This window comes from Belonocnema kinseyi, chromosome 3 (genome assembly GCF_010883055.1).
Source record: "Belonocnema kinseyi isolate 2016_QV_RU_SX_M_011 chromosome 3, B_treatae_v1, whole genome shotgun sequence".
NCBI classification, from domain to species: Eukaryota; Metazoa; Arthropoda; class Insecta; order Hymenoptera; family Cynipidae; genus Belonocnema; species Belonocnema kinseyi.
The window spans coordinates 88,191,460-88,219,242 of NC_046659.1; the positions used below are offsets into that span (position 1 = coordinate 88,191,460).

The 27,783-nt window shown below is 28.3% G+C and overlaps 1 protein-coding gene across 4 annotated transcripts in view; it reads right to left on the reverse strand.

Annotated features, from left to right (window-relative positions):
* LOC117168781 (titin) overlaps nt 1–27,783 on the reverse strand; it is a 67,246-nt gene that overhangs the window by 28,357 nt on the left and 11,106 nt on the right. For all 4 annotated transcript variants that reach the window (XM_033354570.1, XM_033354571.1, XM_033354573.1 and 1 more), the window contains exons 3-6: nt 2,856–2,978; nt 2,603–2,781; nt 2,266–2,513; nt 1,279–1,535 (exon numbers count right to left, since the gene is read on the reverse strand). In XM_033354570.1, the coding sequence (XP_033210461.1) occupies nt 1,279–1,535; nt 2,266–2,513; nt 2,603–2,781; nt 2,856–2,978 (807 nt within the window). The remainder of the gene's footprint in view (nt 1–1,278; nt 1,536–2,265; nt 2,514–2,602; nt 2,782–2,855; nt 2,979–27,783) is intronic.

A 27,783-nucleotide genomic window follows, 5' to 3' on the forward strand; every position in this document is an offset into this window, starting at 1 on the left:
CCCCCCCCCCCTCCTCTTTTTAAGGAATTTGCCACTTTACTCATGTTTTCACTTCAACGCGAAATGAGTCAATAGATCTCCATAAAAAAATCCCACGATTTTCATTATTTCATACATTTTAATTAAAAACTCTACTTTCTAATTGAAGATTTAACTATATTATGTTAAAAATTTTTTTTTTCACTTATTAATCACTTTTCCTAATTGAAATTCAACTAATCAATTTCTGGCTAGAAATTGATTGTTTTTAGTTGAAAACTCAACTATTAAACTGAACTATTGGGTCATAATTTCGTTTTTTTATCTGAAAATTAATTTCATTAACTGAAAACTTAACTCTCTCATTTTTGGTTAAGAAGGTATCCTTTTAAGTTGAAAAACCTAATAAAATTTTTCATTCAGATTTCATGGTTTTAAACTAAATTTCAACTACACGATTAAAAGTTGAACTAATTTGTTAAAACTTCGTTTTATTGGTTGAACATTTACATTTTTTGTTTCTTTTTTTAACTTTATTTCTTTGTTTGAAAATTTAACTATTTAATTTTTGATTAAAAATTGATCGATTTCAGATAAAAATTTAACTATTTTGTGAAAAATTGATTTATTTTGTTTTAAATGCATATTCTTTGGTAGAAAAGATACTTTGAAAGTATCTTGTAGAAAATTCTTTTTTTTTTGTCTAAAATTAAAGTAGTTTGTAGCAAATTGAACTATTCCATTTTTCGTAACGAATGTATGGGTTTTAGTTAAAAATTCAACTATTTGGATGAATAGTCCCTTGTTTGTTAAAGATTCATATTTTCGGGTTTCAAATCCAACTATTTTGTTGAGAATGGGATTATTGTCTTTGAAATTCAAATATTTTGTTAACAAGTCATCTTTAAAGAAACAGTTTAACTGATTTTCTGAAAATTCGTCTTTTTCAAAACAAAAAAAATTTTGGTTTAATTATAGAAGTTCTTTATTAAAAATTCAACTTCCTTAGTTAAAAATTCAGATGTTTTTGAATGGCCCCTTAACACAAACTAAGCGGCTATGCGGCGCATGTAGGGAAAACGGCGTAACCTTGATTCCTCATTTCTGAATGGATTTTATTTTTCTAGTCAACAAATATAGAAGTTCGCAACTAAACATTGTTAAACTTCAGTTTCAAACCCTATAAGAAGCAATATCGTACTTTAAATGCAGAATTAAGGTTAACCGCTTTCTCCCACGTATGCTCCGCTTAGCCACAGTGAACGTTAATTAATCAGAAAAATGCTTCTAAAAACATACCTTTGCCTCGTTTTGCAATTTTTTGCATTCGAAGAGTAACAATTCGGCACTGGCTGACGAATCACCCAAATGGTCACTAGTGCTGGATAAAGCGGTTATCCTAATGTTTAAAATATCTTCAAGTTCTCTGAGATCAGTTGCAAGTAATGCTAATGCAAGACATTGTTCAAGTTGAGTCTTTCTGCTTTTAAAAGACACCTCGATTAATCGTCTTCTGTCATGAAGTTCCTCGAGCCAAGTCTCAACTTGTAAAATGGCTGGAAGAATATCAAAGAAATTTATTTAAATGTATATTTTTTTAGGGTTTCGCATCACCGGGGAGAAAAGCTTATAGTTTCGCTCAGTCAAATGATTAGAGAAGTGAGCGGAAATGAGGTAGGGGGAGGTGAAGGGGAATTAGGGATGGGGATGTGATAAGGAGATATGGTGGATATGAGGTATGAGGAAGCGAGGGGAAATGATAAGAGGAAAAGTAGGGCAAATAAGGTGAGGTGAAGGAAAATTAGAGGAGAAGAAGTTGGGAATATAATAGGACATAAGGGAACATGAGGGATAGGAGAGTGAGGGAAAATGATTGTAGGGAAAATGAGGTGTGAAGAAGGAGGGGATTGAGGGAAGGGAAACTAGAGGAATTAAGGCTAAGGGAAGTAGGGGAGGGAAGGTGAACTGAGGGCGGGGGAAGTATGATAAGTGGGTAAAAGAAGAAGGGAACTATAAGAAGTAGAGTGAAATGAGAGGTGGGAAAGAGATGGGAAATAAGGAGTACTGAAGTGATGGAAAATAAGGGATGGGGAATTGATCTGAAATGTAAGAGTAAGGAAGTAGGGGTTTGTGGAATGTTAGCTGAGGAAGTTAGGGGAGAGTGAAGTAGATGAGGAAGAAGTTCAGGAAGAGAGGGAAACTAGGGTTGAGGAGGGGAACTAGAGGTGGAAAGGGGAAGTAGGGACATATACAATTTTTTTTTAAGTTTTGGGTTTAGTGACATACCATAATCAGCATCTGCCTTGATTTTATCGGGTCTAGAATCGAGGGTACCCTCATTAGAAATTTCTTTGAGTCGATCGAGCAAAATCTTTCCTTCTTGTAGAGCACCCATTACAGCCTCCAACATTACTTTTCGCAAGTCGTGAATTTTACCAAGAAAATTTTTCACTGCCTCAATCTCAATTGGTAATAACGTGTCGTTGCAAGCCATTTCCAAGGCTCGCATGCTCTCTTTGCATTCTTCCGCTCGACTACAACAAAGTTAATATATTATAATTTATTAGAGTTAAATTAAGGAACAATTTGAATTCAATGTTCTAATTTTTGATTTTCCATTTACCACTGAAAGAGAACATTCCTATCAAGAATTTGTTTTCGTCGTTCTAAGAGAGAATTTACGTCCCTCCACGCATTGGCAAGAGTTTCAGCCATAGCTTTGTAAACTTCCGCTTTTAGCCTCTGCGTCGAAATAAGTCGATCGGCTTGTCGTAGCAATTCTTCCACGGGGCTTTGTTTGCTCTGGAATCAAAAAAATTTAAATGAAGTTTTATCAATATTGACTTTATGCAAATGATTTCAAATTTTAACCTTACCTGCAACCGAAGAAGAACTTCGTCGTGGGCGTTCGAGAGTTCCGTTGCTTCTTCCGGAGAAGAACCTAATTTCGTTAGTTCTGGTTGGATCTCCAAAACTTTCAATCGCAGCCATTCTCCATTCTAAACAAACAGAAATAGAGAGTTTTAATTTAAAAATAATAATACTGAAATAATTTAAACTTTCCAAGCAAATGATATTTACAATTCAACTATCCTTAGAAACACTCATGTAACCGTCGACTTTTGGTTGAAAATTTAAAAAAAAGTATTCCAGATCAAAATAAAACATCTTTTTACATTCTCCTCAGAAAAAAATTAGATTTGTATCAAATTTGATTCCCGCTTTTTTCAAATATCCATGTTTTGAGACCCTCTGAACCCAAAAAACGCAGACACTTACGAATGGCTATGTATGTATGTTTGTATGTGAGCACGATACCTTTTGCAAGAATTAATCTATTAGATTGGGTTTTAGTACACTATTTTAGTGTCGGACAATGAAAGTCTAGTTTAATGACCAGTTTTTTTGGAAAAAATTCAAAAAGTGACAGCATTTTCAAAAATTTTGAGACCATTTTTTTTTTTTGTTCGGCTATTCGCAGTACTCGAAAATTTGAAAAATTTATCTTTTTGGTTTTCATGGATAAAAATAAAATTATCATAGTTATAGGAGCATTGTTAAGATTAAAAAAAGTAAATGAAAATTGTAAGCCAGACAACACACGTTCTGAAAAATAGTCGAGACAAGAAACACATTGCTTTTTGAAAGCACTAAAAGATTAACATAACAATTTTTTGAATTTTCTAGAAAAATCTACAATTCAAATTTTGATTATACTAAAAACAATTAAAAATTAAAATGTTTATTTTGTGATCCAACTATGTAAAATACATACGAAAAAAGATAATAGAAAAATTGTGCACCCAAAAAAAGATCTACTTTGTTATTAAGTATTTTTTTAAATTAAATTTTTATACAAGCCACAAAAGCTACTAAAAAAATAAATAGACAAAGATTGTTCACCTAAAAAACCTACACATTTCCAATCGATCGTTTTTTTGAGAGGATACGTAGTTTTTGTTTCAATTGTAAAAAATATAATTTAAGATAAAAAATAATTTTTTTTGGAAAAACAACACGAGCTATGAAAAAGACAAAAAGGCAAAAATTGTGCACCTAAAGAAGATTTACAAATTTTTATTAATAACTTTCTGATAGGACGCGTAGTTTTTGTTTCGATCAAAAAAAATAAAATTACAAACAAAAATAAAATTTTGTGGACATACGACATAAGCTACGAAAAAATATGAATTTACCAAAATTGTGCATCTAAAAAAGATGTACTTTGTTCTTAATCAGTTTTTGATAGAATGCGCAGTTTTTCTTTTAGTTGTAAAAAGCAACAATCTAAATAAAAAAAATATTTTTTGACAAATGACAGAAGCTACGGAAAACATTGAAGAGAAAAAAATGTGTATTTAAAAAAGATCTGCAAATTTGTAAATAATTGTTTTTTGTTGTAAAGCTTAGTTTTTTTTTAATCGTTTAGCATTTTTAAATATTTGAATGGAATTTTAAGGACCTTTACAAAATTTCCGTGGATATGAATACTTGTAAGAGATTGTTAATGGCTTTTAATAAGGTATTCTAATGAATTTCTCAGGAACTCAAAGGATTTCATTGGACTAGAAATATTTCAAGGAATATTAAGGAATACCTTCAGATTTCATGTACTTTCACTGGATTTTATCATATTTTAATGGATCTAAAAGATTCTAAGGTATTTTCATTTCTTTATTTGTATTTCCAAGTATTAATGTCAGATGCTTTGAAATAATTTTTAACTTGAAAAATAAGTGAAATGCCGATTCGTCTATTTTAATAACAAATAATTTATAATAAAAGATTGGAATTATTTTTTATTTAATAAGACTCTAATGTACAGATTCTTCATTTATTTACAAATATAGAAAAAGTTTTTTTATGTAAAAAAAATGAAAAAATAAATTCCCGCGAATCTTAAAAAAAGTCGAATTTCGAACATTTGATGTAACTTCATAATATGTTGCTGCAGTTGAAAACTTATTCTTGTTTTTCTGGATATGAATTTCGATCCTAACCAACGTAATATTTATTTCAACAAAAAAAGAACCATTTTTAATCAATAAAAACGTTTAATGTGTAAAAAAATCATTGTAAATAATAAAGCTTGTATAATTATACTTGCGAATGGATCGTGAAATAATGATTGTTCATTGTTTTTAATTTTGTATACGTTAGGCTTAATTATTATTTACACGTTCAATAAATAATTACAATAAATGAAATAAATCATTTACATTACAATTTTATTTTTTGGAATATCATAAATATAATACATAGATACATTATCATATTATCAATAATATTAATTTATAATAATTTTACTCTGTAATTCAGTGTAAGCTTATACAATAATAATGTTTTAATTTTAATGACTTTTTTTAGTCTGGATTAACATACCGAATGATACTTAATTGATGTGCGACATTTTTCGGGCTGCTAAACAAGATATTTTGGTCAAATAAACACGATTTAAATGTTGTTAAATTAACATTTCTTGAAGTATGTTTAATAATCTTTAATTAATAATTAATTTAAATGTGGAAATTAAACTTTTAAGCCATAAAATGGTTATGAAACTGTTTTTCTGCCGGATGACATGAAAAATCGAGAACATTTTAAAAGTGATTATAATCGAAATTATGATTGGAAACGTGAAAAAGAGCTGTATTTTGTAATTACACAATTATTGCTTTAAACGATCTAATGCTATTTTGAAAATAATAGTATGCAACACTAGGGTGGTCCGAAAATTCATTCGAAATTTTTCTTCTTAAATTTTCATTTATATCGCCCCAAATTTGTTGGAATCCTTACAAAACTAAATTCATTAGAAAATAAACATGATATTAAGAGGTTCCGCAAGCCTTACGAAGTTTAAAGTGTATTCTGTATAATAAAACAATGTGTTTTTTGTATATTTTATTCACAATCGTCAGTATTAGGTGAATCTAGTTAAAAATGAACTTTTTCTTCAAAATTAGCTATAGAATATAAATGAATAATTACTTTTTAAATATCACTACTAGTTTGATCGTTGTTGACGCTAATTATAATTAATTTGCGATTTTTAAATGAAAAGTCATTTCAAATACATCAAACCCTTTTTTCTGCCAATTATTAGATGTTTATATTACATGTTAATCTATTCTTGTTTTTCTCTTAGAATAGTGTTAGAAATTTGCGGGGTTTTCCGAATTTGTCGGTTCATTTTCAATTTTTCAGTTAGAGCGAGGTAATAGTCAATTAAATATATTATATATAATTATTTAAATGAATTATTATTTTTAAAAGGATTTATTATTATTAATCATAAGAATAATGCTAGAAAGCTGCAGTTTTATCTAAATTTGTCCACTTCTAATCCACTTTTCAATTCGATTCATTTAATAATTATCATTATTTAGCAAAAATAATTGTTTAAATAAATTATTATTGTTTATAACTATGTTCTCTTAGATAATTTCTAGAAAGTTGCCGTTATTTCTGGGATTCTTAACTTCGCTTTGACTTTTTAGTTACAAACAAAGAATAAATAAGCATTGGAGAGAATCATTTTTTAAACAATGCCTTTCTTTTTTGTAAATATATTTTTCTGAAATAAAACAGATATTTTAAATATTCTTCAAATTTTCTATATGGACATTATTAAATTTAAATTTACCTTAAAGTAGTTATTAAGACCCTTTTTCTTTAAATTAATACTAATAAAAATATTAATTGTTTGTTTCTAACTAAAAATTAAACGAAAAGCAGAACAATTCAAAAACCTAGAAACTTTATAGCATTATTCGAAGAAAATATAGTTATAAGCAATTAAGAATTGTTTAACAAATTATGTCTGTTAACTTGCATGAATTTTTATCACACTAAGTAAAAATTAGGCATAAAGTTCAAAAAATCTTTTAAGAAATCACAGCCATCGAGCATTATTTATAAAATTATGTTTTTTAAATTTCATTAATTATTACCTCGCTCTACGTGAAAAATGGATGAAAAGTTGAATATTTTAGAAAATAAACACAACTATCTAGCATTATTCAAAGAGAATATCGATATATACATTAATACATTGCTTAAGCATTTTATTTGAACATGAAATTGTTCAAAGAAAGTGAAATTTTTGTATTAGAAACAATCTGTGTTCAAAAAATCACAAAAATCTGAATAAAATGTGCAAAAGTGTAGTTTTTTATTAGAAATACATGTAAAACTTTATTTGGCTTGCGAAATCTCTAAATATCATTTTTTTAAACACCTCTATTTTTTGTGACTTTGAATGATTTTGTGGCCGATATGCATCAAGATGAAAAAAAATACACCACCCTAATGGAACATGTTGCCCGATATCATTTACGCACATTTAATCGATTTTATAAAGAGCAAAGTACCAATAATTAGCAGACAGTATCTTAATGGAGAAAATACGCTTAATAAAATCCTGCAATTAACAAAATTATTTCTCCATGTATTCATTGCAAAGTCATTGCAAAGTTATTGCAAAATTACCAGTATATTCTTCAATATTATGAATATTCCATAATAAGTAATAATTTAGTAATAGAGACATTACTTCGAATATTATAGGTCATTGATTAAATTACAACTCTTGATCATGATCAACATTGGGCGTTAGTTCTTAAATGTAAATAACCTTCATGAGTCTTTTTCAACTTCAGTCTCAATAACTTCACTTGAAGTGTAATTATCTTCTGCTTCCTCTATGTTTCTTTATTCATTATTTTCATCCCCCTCCTCCTTCTGCCGTTAATAAAATTCTTGGCTGGGTAGGCTAATTGTAGTTATTTTCAAGCAGACTACACGTATGGGTTTGTTTGTAGAGTAGGAATTATGTACCAGTAGTGTTGACCCAGTTTTAACTTCCCGGAAATACAAAACATGAAGGGATACTGGTCTGCCAAATTTTTTTCTCTTCGCACATGTTTGTACACTGGTACTCGTAACTCATGGAATTCGACATAGAGTAGCTATGAAAACCTGATGTATCATAGTCTATAAATGTCTCAGTGGTTTATAAATCATTTGAATCAGATTAGATAAATGTGAGTGGTAAAAAGAACATTTCCCACGCTGGGATCATTTATTCTTATTGAAGAGGATAAAGCTGAAATTTTGAAAGTTATTTGAGACAGATCTCAATTCAATTTGGAAGATTTTTTTTCGAAAAGAAGATCAGGATTTGCAATAATTTAGGACAGTTTTGCTAAACTTCAGTAGACTTTTATAGAATTCGGTAGCAATTGATATAATTCAGCCGACTTGGCCAGAATTCAGTAAAATTTAATACAATTTAGTAGAATCTGATAGAATTCGAAAAAATTGACCAAATTTAGTAGAATTGATATAGAATTATAGTGAAACTCTGATATAGGGGACCCTGATATAGTTCTTCCGAGAATTGACATCGCGCCGCAAGTAGAAGTAAAAGGAGATGTGCGGGGTGTGCGGTGGTCGCTCAGTCGTGACCAAACAAAAGCGCATTAGAACACAATCAAGTTCGTTCCCCATCACCGCCAGCCCCAAAACCGACCCAGTGCGAAAGTCTCACTGTAAATATAATTTTGATAGATTTCAGTATAATTTTTCTAAAATTTAGTAGAATTGGCTAGGCTTTTATACAGTTTGCTATGATTTAGTTAAATTTGGCAGATTTCTATTGGAATTAAATGGAATATAGCGAGAATTAGGTAGAATTTTGTTAAGATTAGCAGAAATTCATAGAATTTTGCTGAGAATTCAATCAAATTGGCTATACTTTCTTAGAATTTCTCTATTATTCAGAATAAATGACCAGAGAGCAATATAATTTTATAGAATTCAGTAGAGTTTGACAGAATTTAATTCAATTAGCTAGAGTTCAGTTCAGTATATCAGAATCAAGTAGAATTTTTCAGAATAAAATACAAATTTAATAGAATTTAGCCAATTTTGCTAGAACATAGAAGAATTTGATTGAATTCACTAGAATTTATAGAATTCCGCAGAAATAATGGAATTGCGTTAATTGATAGAATTTATTTTTTGACAATTCAATAGAATCGATAGAATTCCATAGAATTTACATAATTTTGTAGAATTTATAGGATGCCGTACAATTAATGTGATTCCGTAGAATTTATAATATTCCATTGAATAGAAAGAATTCTGTTAATTCATGGAATTCATTATTGAGAATTCAATAGAATCGATAAAAGTCTATGTAATTTACTAGAGTTCAGATTGATTGGGCTAAATTTCAGTATGATTTTTTTAGAATTTTAGCATTAATCAATTTCGTGGAATTCGGCAGAATTTAATATAGTTTGATATAATTTAATATAATTAAATAGAATTCAGACCAATTGGGCAAAAATGCAGTATAATTTTGCTAGAATTACGGTAGAATTCGATCAAGTTTACTCAAATTTAGTTAAGATTAGTAAAATTCAGTTGATTATATCAGAATTAAGTAGGACATGCCAGAATTTAAATTCAATATAATTTTCCAGAATTAATTAAAATTTGTTCAAATTCAACAGAATTTGCTAGAACCCGATAGAATTTTTTTAAAATTCAGCGGAATTAGATCAAATTTTTTACAATATTACTAAGTGTTTAATCAAATTGGCTAGAATTTCGCAGAATTGAAAGAATTTAGTAGAATTGACAGGATTAAAAGTAATCTTTCTAAATTTTAGTATAATTTTGCAAAAATTTAGTAGAATTCTCTGAAGTGCAATCGAATTCGCTACAATTCGATAGAGTACACTTTAATTTAGTTGAATGGGGTATACTTTAGTTAAATTTATTAGGATTTGCAAAAATTCAGTTAAATGTATGAGAATTCAACAGAATATTGCTATTCTTTAGTCGAAAATATCAGAATTTAGTACAGTTTGACCCACTTCAGTAGAATTTGATAGGATTTATTTGAATATACTGTAAAGCAATATAAATTTTCAGAATTCAATATAACTTAATCCAATTGAATATGATTTGCTAGAATTGACCAGACTTTTCCAGCATTCATTATTATTTGATTAAATGCAATGTAATTTGCTCTACTATGTAAGGTAATTTAAACAAATATCAGTTTACTTTTCCTAGAATTTAGCAGAATTAAAAAGAATTCAGTCAAATTGGCTAAGGTTCAGTACAATTTTGTAGAATTCTATATAGTTTACTATGATTCAGTTATATTTGGTAAAATAAACATGACTCTATTAGAATTAAACACCATTTGTCAGAATTTAGTGAAATATATTTGAGTATACTAGACTTAAATATAAATGGTCAGAATTCACTAGAATTGAATTGAATGTAATTGTTTAGAATTCAACTAAATTTGCTAAGACTCTGTAGTATTAACTAGAATACCCATGAAATAAACAGTTGCGAGAAAAATGAATAAGAATTCAATAAATATTCTCTCAATTTCGTGTACATATGTAGATTAAAAATATAATAATAGGTTGTTCGAAATAGTAATTTGAAGCAAAAATAAAAAATTACGAGTGTCACTCTAAAAAATAAGTAGTTGTATTTTATCTCAATCCAATAACTATTTATACAGTGATCCTATCGGCTAAGGATTAGGAAGCTAATAATAACTCATAATTTCTTTTAGCCAAGCACGCGAGAAGAGCATTGTCATGCATTGTGCACAGAAAAACTTCCTCATCATGATTTATTCTGAAGAGTCTGACTCTGATTTACACCATCTGAATGCATTACCTAAGCGTAGGCTGCTTTGCTTGTTAATGTTTTCCTGTATTGCATAATTTTATAATATCATTGCATTAGCAACAATGTTAATCGATATGTGAATAAAATTGTCTCAAAAGCTAGAACTGCCATTCAAAAATTTGAATTTCCTTAAATAAAATAAAGTTATTTAAAATAATTGCTTATTTTCAAGAAAACGTGTTATAACATATTGAAGGCGACATTGGTTATTTTGCGATGATGACATCACGACTCACTCTATACATTGAAGGAGAAATATTGCGTCGAGGTGCTATTATAAAACTTGCATTTTATGCACGCAGCGTTTCAAAATTTCATTTCTCGACGTGTTCCCCCAAAGTCAACATTTCAGAACACCGAATAAATCATACTTTAATATGTCAGAACATAAATTCTACTAAAAAATAAATAAAACTATAAGTTCGGTTAAAACTAGTTTTAATTTTGAGATATAAATTAGAATTGTAAATTATAAAAATATTAATTTGAAATACCCCCTACAACACCTAATATCGAAATTTAAGACCTTAGAAAATAAGATGTTTTGAAACAGATCCTTTTTTAAGGTACCAATTTCAAATGTTTAATAAACGATTTATTTGCTCTAGTTTTGTAGATTTAAAGGATCTCGTTGACAGCGAAGGAATTACTACCAATTCAATCGAGAATCTAAAACCGAAAGTTAAATCAATTAAGTTGCTGCAGATCAGAAAGATTTTTATAATGGTAATCTCCTCTAGAGACTGAAATGCTCTAAAAACAGGGGAAATATTGACATTTTCACGAACAGAGGTGCATAAATTCTATTGAATGAAATAATTTAGGTACTAATATTAAATCATATTGAAAAGCTAGAAATATTCGTAATATTTCAAGTAAAAATATTGCATTTTCAACAATATAGATGAAATTTTAATCTAATAGTGGAATTTTCGACCAAAAAGATCAATTCTGAACCAAGAAGATTAATTTTTTACCCAAAGAGAGGAATTGTCAACCAAAAAGATGAATTTTCAACTAAAATTATAAATCTTCAAACGAAAAAATGACTTTTTGACAACATAGCCTTACTGTTAAAAATGTAATTGAAGTTTCAACCAAAAAATGTAAATTTTCAACATAAAAGTACATTTTTACACAAACAAAAAAGAATTTAAAAAATATTTAAGCTTTCTACCAAATTATTTAAGTTTGATGCCAAAAAGACGAATTTTCTAGAAAATACTTTTTTAGTTTTCAACCCGAAAAGAGGAATTTCCAACCAAAAAGATGCGTTTTTTATAATTTTGTTGAAATTTTTACCAAGTAGTTGGATTTTTAACAACAACAAAAATACAATAGTTGATATTTCCACCAAAAAATAGAATTTCGGAAAAATAACAAAATTCTTAACAAACAATGTTTCTTAAATTACTTTTAGGTTTTTAAAATCTATTGAAATTATTTAAATCTTTAAAAAACCCTGATACATTATAGATCCTACCAAATTTACCTAAATCTTCCGAAAATGTAGGACATTTTTTAAAAACACATACAATTTATTTGAATTCCTTTAAATCATTAACATGCCTAGAAATTAAATTTCTTGATAGTTCCTTCAAATCCTTGGAAATGCCTTAAAATGTTTCAAATCCTTTAGAATCTTTTAAAATACCTTGACATTTTTTAAGCGGTTGAAAATTCGTGGGAATCATTCAAAATACCCTAAAATCTTTTGGATCCCTTAAAACACATACAAGTGCTTGAAATATATTAAAGATTTTTTTATATATTTTAAAACTTTAGAAATCCTTTGAAATCTCTCATTTGGTGAGAATAAATTTTTTGAAATCCATTAGAATATTGTAAAATCCTTTGAAATACCGTGATTTCACATAAAATCTGATAATATTCCTTGAAATCTCTTAAAATATTTTTCCTATGAAATCCTATAAGATTCTGGAAATTTTGTTAAAATACTTTATTGAGAGCATTTAAAATCCGTCATTGAAATTCTCAAAAATCTTATAAAACTCATTGAAGATCCTTTGGAATATTTGTGAATATTGGAAATCCTCTGAAATTCCTTAGAATCTTTTTCAATATACTAAAAACTTAGACGTCCTATGAAATCCTTTAAAATCTTTTGAAACTCAGGAGAATTCTTTAGAACCGCATATTAATCAAAATATTGGAAATTATTTTGAAATCCTGAAAATCTTATGAAATCCCTTACTTCTCGTGATATACTTTGTAACGTATATAAGTATACAAAATATTTAGAAACTTTTTTTATATTCTTGGAAATCCGTCAAAAAATCACTCAAAATCATCCCATAAAAATACTTTGAAATCTTACAAGTTTTTTGAAGTCCCTTGAAATAATCAAAAATACGCTGAAAAGCCTTTTAAATCTTTTCAAATAATACTAAATCCCTTAATGAATCCTTGTCTAAGACCATGGACTGCCGTACAATCTATCAAATCTTTTTAAATTCCTTGAAACGTTAAAAAGCTTTGAAAATTCCTTAAAATAATTAAATACCTTGGAAATTCTATGGATTCTCTTGAAAAATATTGAAATCCTTTTAAATCCATGGAAATCTTTCAAATCTTTGAAATTGTTCTAACTCTTTAAAAAAAATTTAGAACGACTTTTAGGGTCGGTCTGCATTACTTTGGTCGGGTTGGTTTTTAAATCCCTATCCACTTATGTACGCTAATATGTACGAACAAATAATAACATGTCAACTTTTTTAACCTGATGGTATTTACAAGAAATAGTTTTTCTTAGACGAGAAAACAGAACCTTAAGTGCGAAAAAAGTATGATCAAATTGTTGAATTAAGTAATGAATTGGAAATTATTTAATTATAAATACTTAAAATATGGGACAGTTTTAAGGTTTTAAATACTTTAATTTTGTAATTGAATAGTTAATATTTATATTTAACATTTTTTCAGTTCGAAAAGTATTAATTTTCCGATTTTCTCATTTGGAAAAATGTTTGGTAACCTTTGAGGTAACCGATAAATGACCAGAAACTTGATTTTGTTTTTAAAGGCCGCCCTCAAATATGTACATGCAGAATTTGACCTGATTCAGAAAATTCAGTAATTATGATTAATGGTATAAAATAATATTACCCACCAATAAACATTCGACTTTACGTGGATTATTAATTTCTTATCAAGTTATTTGATTCATGCACGTGAAATGTGTTGACTAATAATAGAAATAAAGATAATTTATTAAATTATCATTTAATAATTATTTGATAAATTCTGTGTGCGGCAGCTCGAACTGTAATATTGTACGTCGGGTTCATTTTTTGTTGTTTTGTGTGTCTTAAAAGTATTTTGTGCTTCTGGCACTCATTTTTAATATTTATTGTAATAAAGGACAAGGAAATGATTTCAATTGAATAATTTTTTTTTTTTTAATTTTAAAGAAGGGAGATGGGTGTCTGGTACCATGTGTGTGTTACAAATACCGTAGATAAAATTGGATGTGCACATATGCAAGGGTTACATGATTAAATGGTATGTAGCAATTGGTCAATTAAATTAGTCATACAACTCTGTGTATAACATTTTTTTAAGCCGTCCCCCCGGTTGTCTGGATCCGCGCCTATAATCCCAAGATATAAAAAGAATAATGAATACTTAAGATTACTTTCAGCGTCATGAAAATAAAGAAATATTCACTTTGATCAATTCAGGCCAAGTCAACGTCTTCGTTAAAGTTACGACTCATTTATACAGGAATATAAAGCTTTTGATCCGAAACTTTGAGAAAATAGTATTACTTTGGTGATGAAATACGTCAGGGACTAGACGTTTGCTAAAAGTCTAATTATAAGACCCCTGCACGTGGAAATCAAGTAGAGGGAAAGCTGTAAGAAGAGTACATCGATACCCATGTAAAAGATTAACGACGTTTGCCTTCGCGGTTATTGAGCTTCGGAGAAACTGGTTGAGCTTACAATGCGTTTGCCCAGGAATATCAATTACTGCTCGTCAAAGTCAACTCACATTGCCAGGATCATTTTTCACTCAAGATTTGGTGATGAGATTCGACGAAAGTGACTTCTGAAGCATTCTCACGACAACTACAACTCGAAGCGGAATTCTTGCTGAATCAATTAATTCAGGGGAAATTCACTCGTGCATTACATCACGCGTAATAATGCGTAATAACGCGCAATAGACTAATTTTAAGATCTTCTAATTAATCAATTTTTCATTTAATTTTATTATGGAATAATATTTTTCACAATTTTTTTTAATCTGAGCTCACCTAAGGCGCGTGTATGTTATATCTGGCGCTTCGCGCTCTATTATACATTTATCTCGCGTTTCACGCACGATAATGTATTTACCTCGCGCTACATACTCCGTCTTTCTACTTCCTTCACATTTATGCAGAGATCTTTTTAAACTGATAGTCAAACCAACGATAACTGTAATTTGGTGATTGTGAATTCTCCTTTGTTAAAGCTTCTTAAACTTTAACAAACACATTTTTATAACGTACCTCGTGCTTCGCACTCGATTAAATGTTTATATTATATTATATTTATTTCTGTATCCTCAGTCCTGGATTAACTCATTCAGATATTGAAAAAATGAAAAATATAGTATTTCAATAAATGTATATTATATGTATTACAATTCATAAAGCCCATTGTATGAAAATAGGCGTATTTTCATTGTTTTATTCTCACGATTGATGAAAGAACACGTCCAATCAAAAAAGGTTGAAAGCAAATTTTTAGATCTAATTAAGACAAAAAACTACGCATACAATCAAAACATTTTTTACGCGAATTTTTAGGTATAATTAAGGTGAACTTAGCCTTAGGTTAATTAACATATTATTGTATCTTGTGCGTTTTTCCACAAAATTTATTTTTTATTTGTAATGTCCTTTTTACGATTAAAATAAAATCTAGGCATTTTATCAAAAAATGGTTTAAAGAAAATTTGTGAATATAATGCGTAGGTGAACAATTGTGTTCATTAACGTTTTATTGTACTTTGTAACGTTTTTCCAAAAATGTATTTTCTTAGTTTTTTATCTTGATTTTTACGAATAAAAAAAAACGTCAGGTACTATAAAAAATGATTTATAATAAATTTATGGATCTTTTTTGGGTGAACAGTTAACAATTTAATCAATAGACAGGCAACTGCAAATGTGTTTTATTAAATAACTAATTTTTTACTGTAACTGCTTTAATAGTACTTCAGGGTTGATATTATAAGAAATAGGTTTAGCGAAAATGTAACAACTATTAGTGTCAATAACAATTGGTATAAACAAATCACACAGATAAAAGTTTCTTAATAGAAAAAATAATTTTTCTCATTAAAGCTTCTTGGCGGCGAGGTAATATTAATATTTTCTGTGCATATTACATCAAAGTTCAAATTATGTGGTTAGAAGTATTTCCTTTTATTAGCTTTATTTGATACTGCTCTGATATTGGCATTCATAAACCTAACATGCAGCACTCGTGCTAAAAAGAAAAACGTATAAAATGCCTAATTAGCTCAAATCATTTAGAAAATAGCTAACTACGACAATTATTATAAATTAAAAAAATTTGTTTCGTAATTTGGTGTGATTAATTAACTTTTTCTTTACATACAACGCAAAATGAGGTTACAGAGCTTTAATAATCATCCTGAATGAAAATATCTCCCATTATGATTTCTCTAAAAATTGTAATTGTGTCAATATTAATATTAGTTAATATTTTTACCACGTAAAATATCGATGAACAATTATTATTTCCTAGTTTTCAAGAAATCATTCAAGAATATTTAATAGGAAATGTTTTTTCTCTGAGAAATGTTCCTTTTATTCACTTAGTTGTAGGTGGTTTAATCTAGACTTTAATTCTAGGATAATAATATAAAAAATTATTGAATAATTATAATGATGATTTATAACATTTCAACAGTTTCTTTACCTAATATTAGTCTATACCACTGTTTTAATTAATTCTATTGCGGCGATACTCTTCAAGAGCGCCGTAATATCCGCGCAATAATGATGTAGTAATGTTTAAAATAATGCGTAATGAAGCGTCATAATGTGTATCAATTCGTAATAAGACGCAATAATGTGTATCAATGCGTACTAATGTGTAAAAAGTGGTAATAATTGCGCATTAAAGCGTAATAATGCGTATTAATGAGTAATAATGCACAATAATGCGTAATAAAGAATAATAGGGATTAATCCGTACAAGTTTTCATCTAATTGATGCTAATTTTAACGCTGATTTCTTATCGCGCAAGTGTTTTAAGTCATTCCTGGAACCGCGAGTATAGATAGCTATTCTTACTTGGGTCTTGGGTCATCTTCTACTCTTGGTCTTGGGAAAAAGTTATCGGCGTTATTTTTAGAACTTAGGTTTAAATTATAATAGGTGAAATATAATGGATTATTTTGAATAATTCCGTTCTTTTGAAATGGCCTTAACCCAAAGGTGGAAACATCTTCGCTCTTTAAGCGAAGATTCGCATTTTTTTAAAACTAAAAACTTGTTACAAAAGCTTCTAACTATTTGTAAATAAAAAACATTTTCAGAGTATTTGAACAATAATATTGATTTGTTAGAATTTTTTCTTTGGTGTAATTAGTAATACAGTAAAAACTGAATTTCTACCCTTTAGAATAAACCATTTTTTTTCAAGAAAACGAAATGAGATCAATAATGATCAAAATGGTATTTGTGTAGAAATTTTTCCCACGAACAATTTCGCTCTCTTAACTTTTTCTATTTCTACCTCAATTTTCGAAAAAAAAATCTAGTACTACATTTTTTGAAATTAAAAATCTTTTTTTTAACGGCTTCAGTGAAGATTTTGAAGATTTTTCGAAAAATAATCGTAAAACATTCCCGAAACAGAAGAAAAATAAACATTGTCGGTTTTTAAAATAAATGTCCAAAAAGAAAAAATAAGACGTATTCCAAAATTAATATTTTAGAAAGAGTAAGTTTTGTTTTAGGGTGAAATTAACTTCAAGAGCGTTGAACTCAAATTCGTGTTACAGTACAGAATAAGATATGCTTCCATTTTCATCATTGGCTCATTGCCAATTTTGTGCGCTTGCGCACCCACGCAGAGAGCGCATTCAAATTTAAATAATTCTTTTCCGTTCCTTTTAAAATCTTTCCGAAAACGGAGAAAATCAGCCTCGACATCGTAGGATTTCTAAGTGTGTTTTTCATAAACTAACAAGGCGAATCTACAGCAATTGGAATTTGTTTGGATTCATACTCCTCCCAGTAATATGGATCATTACCAAACATGTAATGTGCTAAGGTAATAAGATTCGCTTTTGAGTTATTACTAAGAAGAAAAGTAAAAAAAACCCCATGGCAAATATATTTTGATAGAAGAGTATTTTAAGTCCCGGTTACATCAAGCAGTAGCGCCTTGAGATTGTAACCGGAAAGTTTGGGTCCCTGCTGTCTACATTTTTTTTCCAAATTTTTTTATTTGCATTTTTCCTACTGCAATTGAATGCTATATTTATTTAAATTAAACTAACTAAAATATTTTATTTAATCCAATCTTTACCGTATCATGATACTCATATTTGGAAATTAGAGTAATCAGCTGTATTTTAAAACAAAAATTACATTATGAATCAGAATTTGTAAAGTTTGATAAAAAAAAATTCATATAAAAAATCGCTTAAAAATAATTTTTATTGGGTGAATCGAGTTGAAACTTAACATTTCTCCTCAAAATCATTTATGGAATACCAATTGAAATTTATTTTTAAAATATCAGCCCCATAACTCAGTTTTATAGGATCCGAAACAAATAAGTGAAAAATTGGGTTTTGCGAGTTTTTTGCGCTAATTATTATTTTTTGTGGTTTTTAAATGAAAATTGTTAAAAACAAATAAAATACTACTTTCAACTGATGATTAGATGTTTATATAAATTGTTTGAATAATTTATTATAGTTTTTAATCATTACCTCTTAGAATATGGTTGCAATGTCACGTTTTTTTAAATTTCTTAACTTATTATAAACTTTGCAGTTGAAAGGAATCGACCATAAATAAAATCTAACATAAATAATTATTTAAAAAATTAATTATCATTCATCACAATGTTCTTTTAGAATAATGCAAAAAAGTTGCAGTTTTTTCTATTATTATCCACTTTTTATCCATTTCCCAATTAATGCCAGGTAAAAATTAATGCAGTTTAAAAAACATTATTGTTTATAAAAATCTTCTCTTAGATAGTTGATAGAAAGTAGCGCTTTTTCTAAAATAGTTAAATTCACTTTTGCTTTTAGTTATGAACTAATAATAAATAAACATCAGAGAGAATCATTTTTCAAACAGTCTCTTTCTTTTTCGAGAATTTATTTTTCTGAAGTAGAACGGATATTTGTCAAATTGATATCTAAATTGTATTTCCTTTGCTAAATCGCATTAATTAATACCCCATTCCAAGTAAAAAGTGGACTAAAGAAGAATACAGATACAAACAATAATAATTTGTTTAAACAAGTTGCTTTTTGAATTTCATTTATTATTACCACAAAATAATTAAAAAGTGAAAAATTATAGAAAAAATTGCAACTGTCTAATATTATTCTCAAAGAACATTGTGATCAATAATAAATTTAGTAAACAATTATTAACTTTAAATTTAATTCGTTCTTGGTTTGCTCTAACTGAAAAATTAATAATCAGTTGAAAAAATCGAATTTTATTTTATAAATAATTTGTGTTTATAAAACTTCAAAAAAGTCATAATTATCGCCAAAAATTCGCAAAACTCAATTTTTCAGTTATAAAGTTTTTTGGGACCCTATGAAGCAGACTTATGAGGGTGATATAAAAAAAATGTTTTGATTCCCATTCTATGTTTAACTTTCAGGAGAAATTTTGAGTTTCAGTTCAGTCCATCCAACAATGAGGATTTGAGAATAAAAATTATTAAAAAATATTTTTTCTTATGGTAAATGCGTGTTAAAGTTAACGGAGCTTGGGAAACCTCTAAATATAAATTTGCGTGTGAAATCGAATAAATTTCGAAGCGATATGCATTCAGATTAAAAAAAAGAACTTCGGACCATCCTAGTGTAGGCTCTCCTTATAAAAAAAGTATATTAAAATATAAAATTCGATTTCAATTGCTCTATATATCAGGAAATAATGACTTTGTGAATTTTGCAGTGTATTTCCTTTAAGGGTATTAATTACGAAAGAAAAAGAATGTCTCTTCTTACATCTTGGATCGTTATGTCGTCTATCGAGAAGTAATTCCGAAACGGAGTGAAAGTGATACTTTTAACAAATCCAATTGCGCGTAGGTACGTGTACCGTATCGTACGTGTTACGTGCATATACATACTTCGCAAAGTGTATTGCGAGGAAGGTAACCTTCGACAAGAACGAAGAAATAGTCGCCGGCGACTGGTGCGTGAGTATTCCCATATTCGGAGGACTGGTAACGAGGCCGGCCGGTACGAGAGAGATGGGATCCGAAAGTAGGCACGAAAAAAAGGATCTGCCTAGGCGTTTAAATATGAAAATCGATGAACTGCGACGTAACAGCTATTGATCGTCAACATCAGCCACCCCCATAGAAAAATTCATTAAACGTTTAAAAAACTCGAATAATTTCTAACTTTAACTCTATAGCGATTTTAACCTGTAGAATTGTTCATTCAGTTACATTTTTCATCGTTTTCAACTTCTTGTTTTTTATTCAAACTAACTTCACATAGTTGACTTTCTCAGGTGAGAATATTCAAACCAAAACACAGCATTTGAAACCAGCTATAGCAGGCCAAATTGTTATAAAATAGGAGTATTTCAAAATTTTCAATAAAATAGTCACATTTCAACCTAAAAAATAAATGTTTAACTAAAAACATTAATTTGTAAAAATTGGTTCAAATTCTAAGCATATTAAAAATACTTGAATTAATAACAGTTGAATTCAATTAAAAGAAGAATGCATATTCAACAAAATAGTTAAATTTATTACCAAAAGAGATTAATTTTCAACAAAAAAAAAAGATAAATCTTCTAGAAAGAAATGAAATAGTTACTTTTTAAGCAAACCATGCATTTTCAACAACAAATAATTGATTTTCTACATAGGAGTACTTAAATATTCAACAACTAATTTTCAACTAAAATTCAACTAAAAAATACCACATTTCTAATAAAAATAGTTGAATTCATAACTAATAAGGATTTTTTAGTCTAAAACTGAAAAAAATGTAAGCAAATTGTTAATTTATTTTAACAAAAAATAAATTTTATTACCAAAATCGCACAGAAAAAACGAAAGATAAAGTTTACATCGATTTCGGGCGAAAGATTCACTACAAAAAAAATTAACCTTGCCAAATAAACTTTACATGAATTAAAGGTAATTTCCAATTTTTAACCGTACTTGTATAATCTTTTGCCTTATAATCGCTCCATTTTTATTCGCGATGTAGCAAGAATTGCGATCCCAGCGCTATCTGTCGTTGTTTAACTTCATTAAATTGGAGAGAACTGGGGATTTCCATCTGTCAGTTGCTTTTGCGCTTTTTTCTAAATTGTATTAAATAAGTTATAATGCCTCAACAATAATCTAATTGATTTCGGAAGAGATATATCAGTAAGAACAAAATAATTTTTCGTATTTTCTGTTGCTGATTGTACATGTGTTACCGAAATTTTCTCACTTCATCGTGGCGCTGTAGACGAGATCCGAATTATTCTCCTAACCTCAGTAAAACTTTCGTCGAAATGTGTTTAATTTTTAACCGTTTGCAAGTTTTAGCTGAAACAAATTCTAACTTTTCTTTTTTCTTAGTTGTTTTAAATCTGTTGTCCCGATTCATAGCTCGAATTCACTCATACTTTGCCGTTTTCCCATTGCTGCTAAGGATGCCGTAGCAGACGACAGCTTTTATTCCATCGTAGGATAATTTTTCGCTACGTAGCATGTAAACTTTATCAGCTGGAAATTTTACATGAAACAAAATTTAACTTCAATTTTTTCTGTGAGGTGAATTTTTCACACAAACATAACACAAATTTTGAACAAAACAGTTGAATTTCCAAGTCAAAAGAATGATAACCTTTAAGAAAAGTGATTGAATTTTTACTAAAATAATTCAATTTTCCAGGAAACAATTACATTTTTTACCAAAATATATAATTTTTCTATCAATAAACATTTTTCATGCAAGGAAGAAAAATTTTTCACCCAAATTGTTTATTTTTCAACAAAAAAACCTATATTTCAACAAAAAATCTACACAACCCATGAATTTTCAAGCAAAAAAAGCAGACTTTTTAACCGAATTTTTCAATTTCCTACAAAGTAGATTAAGTTTTTATCAACTAGTTAAATTGTCAACAAAAATCATAAATTTTCAACGAAGAATATTAATTTTTTACCGATAAAGATGAATGTTCGACAAAAAGCATGAATTTTCAACTAAAAAAGATAAATTTTTAACAGGAATTGGAATAGTTACATTTTCATTTAGGTAAATTAATTTTGAAAAAAATTCAATCTAATGCTGACACTAATAATAATAAAAATTTCTTTAATATTATTGAAAAATTGATCGCCTTCAGTTAATAAGTTTTTGTAAAACTTTTTTTGCAAGAATAACTGGTTTCTTCAATAAATGGCGATATAATTGACGCTTTGAAGGTTAAAAAGTGATCTCTGAATTTTTTGAATGGGGTCGAATAACTGGTTGGGATGACTGACCCACTCCTGGTGTCCACGGTCAGGTGAATGCAACCATTTCATAATTTTGGATAGGACCATAAAAAGACTACGTGATCGACAGCGACGTCAACGCGAAAGTCAAATGTATCTCCTGATGTCTGTTATTTCGGGGCGTTGCCTGCATGAGTCCACAGCTATTTCGGAATATCTTTGTACTCAGGCGGTGCCTCGACTTCCTACAGTAGCTCTATGGTTCTACGAAATTCTGCGGAGGATAAATCTAACTTGAACGGCTGGTTGTTCATTAATTTTCCTGACACGTTAAAAAAGTTCAGTCTTAATTCGCACAGTTAAATCTAAAGATTAAAAAAATTTAAATTAATCAAAACTAAACTGGAAATAAAAAAAGTCCAAGTTGAAATTCACTAAGTCTAAGCCACTTTTTATCGTAGGAAAAATTACCAGATTTTGAAATTTTGTCCCGGTTATGCGAATAAAAAAAGTTTTTGCTAACTTCACAGCCCAAATGCCCTCAAAACAATTCCTAAGGTTTCACGCATCGACATGTAGAAATGGACCGGTAATGCTGTGGGGAGAACGGTAATGGGCTCTAGAGAGAGACAAAACATATGAGACGTAGACCTATCTCTTTCTAGATAAAGCTGATGGGTCGAGAATATTTTCGTTGGGCGAAGTTTAGCGCAGCACAGGACCGTGCTTTGTGTCGCGAGTGCCTCAATAATGTGACGTTTATCGCACTTTTCAGAATTGATTTATTTATAATTTATTTAATTATAATTTATTATGAATAAATATAAAAATGGTGGCAGCCTGTGTAGTTTGTGGGCTTTGTCAAGACGTTTATACGGGGATATGTTTTCATACGTAAGTAAAGTTATTGAATATAGTAAAATAAAAATTTTACAACAAAAAAAAAAACCTCAAAATATGAAGTTTTGTACCTATGCAATACAAACGATTATTTTTTATGTTATAGAAATATTGCTCAAATTTTTGACAGTTTTTACATTATTTTTGAACTCACAAAACGATTATTATTGTAGCATTTTCAATCCAATTTCAAGAAGAATTCAAGGTTACCAAGTTTTTAAAATAATCTATCTGAAACAGGATATCTTACATGGATGTTCTTTAAAATTCAATTTATTATAACTACACATTTCTAATGTATTGTTTATCTTTTTTTTAAATTAACAGTACATAATATTTAGTCTCATATGTTTTTTCTCTTTCTAGAGCCCATTTCAGTTCTCCCCGAAGCGTTACCGGTCCATTTCTATATGTCGATGGTTTCACGTCAAAATATTTTGCAGTTTTGATAAAATAGTTAAATTATTATTAAACGCAAGAGATGAATTTTCAAACCAAACACGCATTTTAAACAAAAGAGTTGAATTTCAAAGTTGAAAATTTGAATGGTTTAGAAAATAATTTATTTTTTAGTCAATTCCAACAAAAAACAGTTAAATTTTTAACCAAATATTGCATTTTTAATTCAAAAACACGATTTTTTTTAAGCCAGTGTAATTATCAACTTGAAAAGATACACTTTTAACAAACATTGCCATCTTCATCCAAATAGTTTAATGTTAAACAGAAAAATTAGTTTTCATCTAAAGAACTTATAGACAACTGGTTGAACTTTAAATAAGAAGTTACGAATGTTCAACAAAATAGTTGAATTTTTAACCACATAGCTGAATTTTCGAGCCAAGAAGACGAATTTTTTAGAATACAGTGGAATTTAAAAAAACGTTAATTTTCAACAAAAAAGATCATTTCTCACCCCTAAAGATAAATTTTTAACCAAAAATATGACGCTTCTACAATGAAAGATGAATTTAAAATCTAAAAGGACGAATATTATGTTTAAAAAAGACGAATGTTAAAAAAAAGTGAGATTTTCTACCAAAAGAAAATACTTTTTATGAAAATAATTGAAATTTTAACAAAATAGTTCAATTTTCAACCTAAAAAATGAATTTTCAACCAAATTTAAAAATAATCAAACAAACAAGATCATTACCAAGCACTATAGATAAAGTTGCGACTAAAAGGGATGAGTTTTTTTACACCCTAAGATGAATTTTTAATCCAAGAGGACGAGTTTTTCAAAGAGACGAATATAAAACAAAAAAACAGTTGAATTTTTCACCAAAATACATTATAATTTAACAAAATAATTAATTTTTCAAGCAAATAGTTGAATTTGTAACCTAGAAACACAAATTTTTAACCAAATGTTCCAACGTTTACATAAAATTGCATTTACAACCAAATAGTTGAATCTCAAGTAAGGAGAGGGGAATTTTTATCATTATATTTAATTTTCAAACAAAAAATATAATTTTCAAAGTCTGAAGATGAATTTTCAACTAAACATGATGACTTTTCCATCATGTAAGTAAGTAATAATTTTTGAAACAAAATAATGGAATTTTCAAGCAAATAGTTGACTTTTTAACATACAAATACGAATTTTGAATCAAATGATTGAATTAAAAAAAACGATAAAATTCAACCGCAAACAATAGCATTCTCTTTTTAACCAAATAGTTGAATTTTAAAACCATAAAAGCCGAATTTTTTAGAAGACAGTTGAATTTTCAAACAATAAAGATCAATTTTCAACAAAATATTTCAATTTTACACCAAAAAAGATTAATTTTTAACAAAATAGTCGAATTTAGAACAAAATAATTAAATTTTTAACAAAACAGATAAATTTCTAACTGAAAAGAATTAAATTTCAACCAAAAATAGTTGAATATATTACTAAATACAATATTTCGTAACTTCTTAAAAAAAAAGTTTTTGCATTTTAAACACTCTAAATTTTAATGCAGTATTTTTACTTTGAATATTTGTATAAAACAAGAAACTTTGGGTAAACATATTAATTAATAAGGTTTAATTGGAAATCTCGTCCCTAGAGATTCATGCGTTGAAGTCTCTATGAGACTTCAATGTATGGTTAAACTTTCAAACCTGTTTTTTTTTAACTTTAAAAATTTGATAATTTTGAAGTCCATTAATCATGTTTATTTAATTGTCATTGTAATCAATATATCATTTTATCTATAACAATCTAACCCATCGAAATTATGCTTGGACTCATACTCCTCAAAAATAGATCGCTACCAACCTTTTGATATGCGAAAGTAATTAGAAGCTCTTTTCATCGAGTCTGGATAAAAAATGCTTTTAAAAAATCCACACACGTTACATGGACCACGATGAATGACGCTCTATGTTCGTAAACGGAAATTCCAGACTAGATTCCTGCTCCCGGAATTTAAAAAACTTTTGTTTAATTCTAATTCACTCTTAAATTTATTTAAACGAAGCCAAGATATATATTTTTAACCATTACTTCATATGAAAAATTTTGAGTTTTCCAACTTTACCACTTTTAACTCAAGAATTTTTTTTTTAATATGCTACAGTTATGCTAAAATAATAAGGTTCGCTTTTTAGTCAATCTCCAGAAAAACCACCTTAAAAAATTCCACGCAAGTGAAATGGACCAAGATGAGTGCCTCGAGATTGTTATAAAATTTAAATGAAATTATCCGAGGAAAGTAATTTTATGTTAAGCCTTATTTTTTGAATTAAAAAATAATTTCTTTTCTGATTATCATACGAGCTGTACCCCTCCTGAACCTATTAATTATAATCGGATTCATTAATTGTTGATAAACCTGTTCAGCGTTTATTTCTTGTAGTATTCAAACTATTATAAACATCTTTCTGCCCGGTAAAAAATTCAAACTTTTAATTAATGCGGGATTTTCAGATTTAATATTGCCTTCACATTTTGGTCATGAATTGAACCTGAATTTTGTTCGTGATGAACCGAGTACACGATTCTTGTTTGAGTTAGTGTATATTCATCGTAGGAGCGTAAAGCGATGCAACAAAGGTAGAAGTTAAAGAGAAGCGAGAAAGAAAAATGTTCCTTCTCTCTCCCTCGAAACGTGTGTTGAACCAGTGGAGGTCTCGTGAAAGACGAGACGAACCATGAACCAGGGTAAGGGCCCTTTGCATGATCCCTATATACTCTGACTAGAAATTGCTCCTTATATTACCCAGAAACCGGTATTGTACTTCATCAGATAAAACCAATGCAAATTCCAGAAATTTGAATTCTACTTTTTTGGATTAAAATTATTATTTTTTTGGTTCAAATATCTACTATTACATTATTTGTGGAGAATTAACCTTTTTTTTGGAAATCCAACTACTTAGTTGGAAGTGGAAGTACTTTCTTAGAAATGCATTTTTTAAAATGAGGATTCCTCGCTTTAGTTAAAATTCTTTTTTTCATAATTTGACTATTTTGTCAAAAATTATTTTTCTTGCGTCTAAAATCAATTCTGAATTTTGTTAAACACTAAACTTTTTCGGTAGAAAATTAATCTTGTTCTTTGAAACTTTATCTTTTTAGTTGAGAACTCATTTCTTTTTTTTTCTGAAAATTTAAATATTAGGTTCAAAATTACTGTACAAAATTCAAATCTTTGATTGAATATTCATTTATTTTGTTAGAAATTATTATTTATTGCTAAAAAATAAATCTTCAAGGTAGAAAATTAATCATTTTGGTTGAAAATTTATATATTTTAATTAATTTTGTTTTAAATTAATTTTTTTAATTAAAAATTTCACTATTCAATTTTTTGTTTAAATTTGATCCTTTTTTGACAGAAATGTAATCTTCTTGATTGAAAATGTATCGGTTTGATTAAAAACTCGTCTTTCATGGTTGGAAAGTTCAATTATTTGATCATTTTTTCAGAACTGTCAGGGAATCTTCCAATGATTGTAAAACATCCAAAAAAATTTTTTACCTGGGGCATTTCTAGACAATTATGGTTAAGTTACTCTTCCCTTATCTCGAAAATTTTGTCAAAAAGGCAAAGATTTTTATTTTCAGTTAAACGTTCGTTTATTAAGTTTCAAAATTTTTAATGTTTTTTTCCGGATTTAAAAACTTTTCATTGTTTTAAAATTCGAAAAAACATTAAAATTCTGAAAAATGAACAAACGACCGTTTATTTGAAAATAAAAAATTCTGCCTTTAAGAAAAAATTAAATTAAATGATCAAAAAAATTGTGCTCGCTGCTTTTAAATTATAAAAATGTTTGGTAACCGATCCTATAAAAGAAAATCAAAGCCTATTTGCAAAACTGGTTGGGTAAACTTTATGAATTTCATTAATTAAAATTTGTATACATGTTTGATAATGCTTGATAAGATATAACTAACAAAATTTTGAATTTGCTTATATTAATTGTTCGTAAGCACATAAATTGTTATATCTTACCTAATATTAT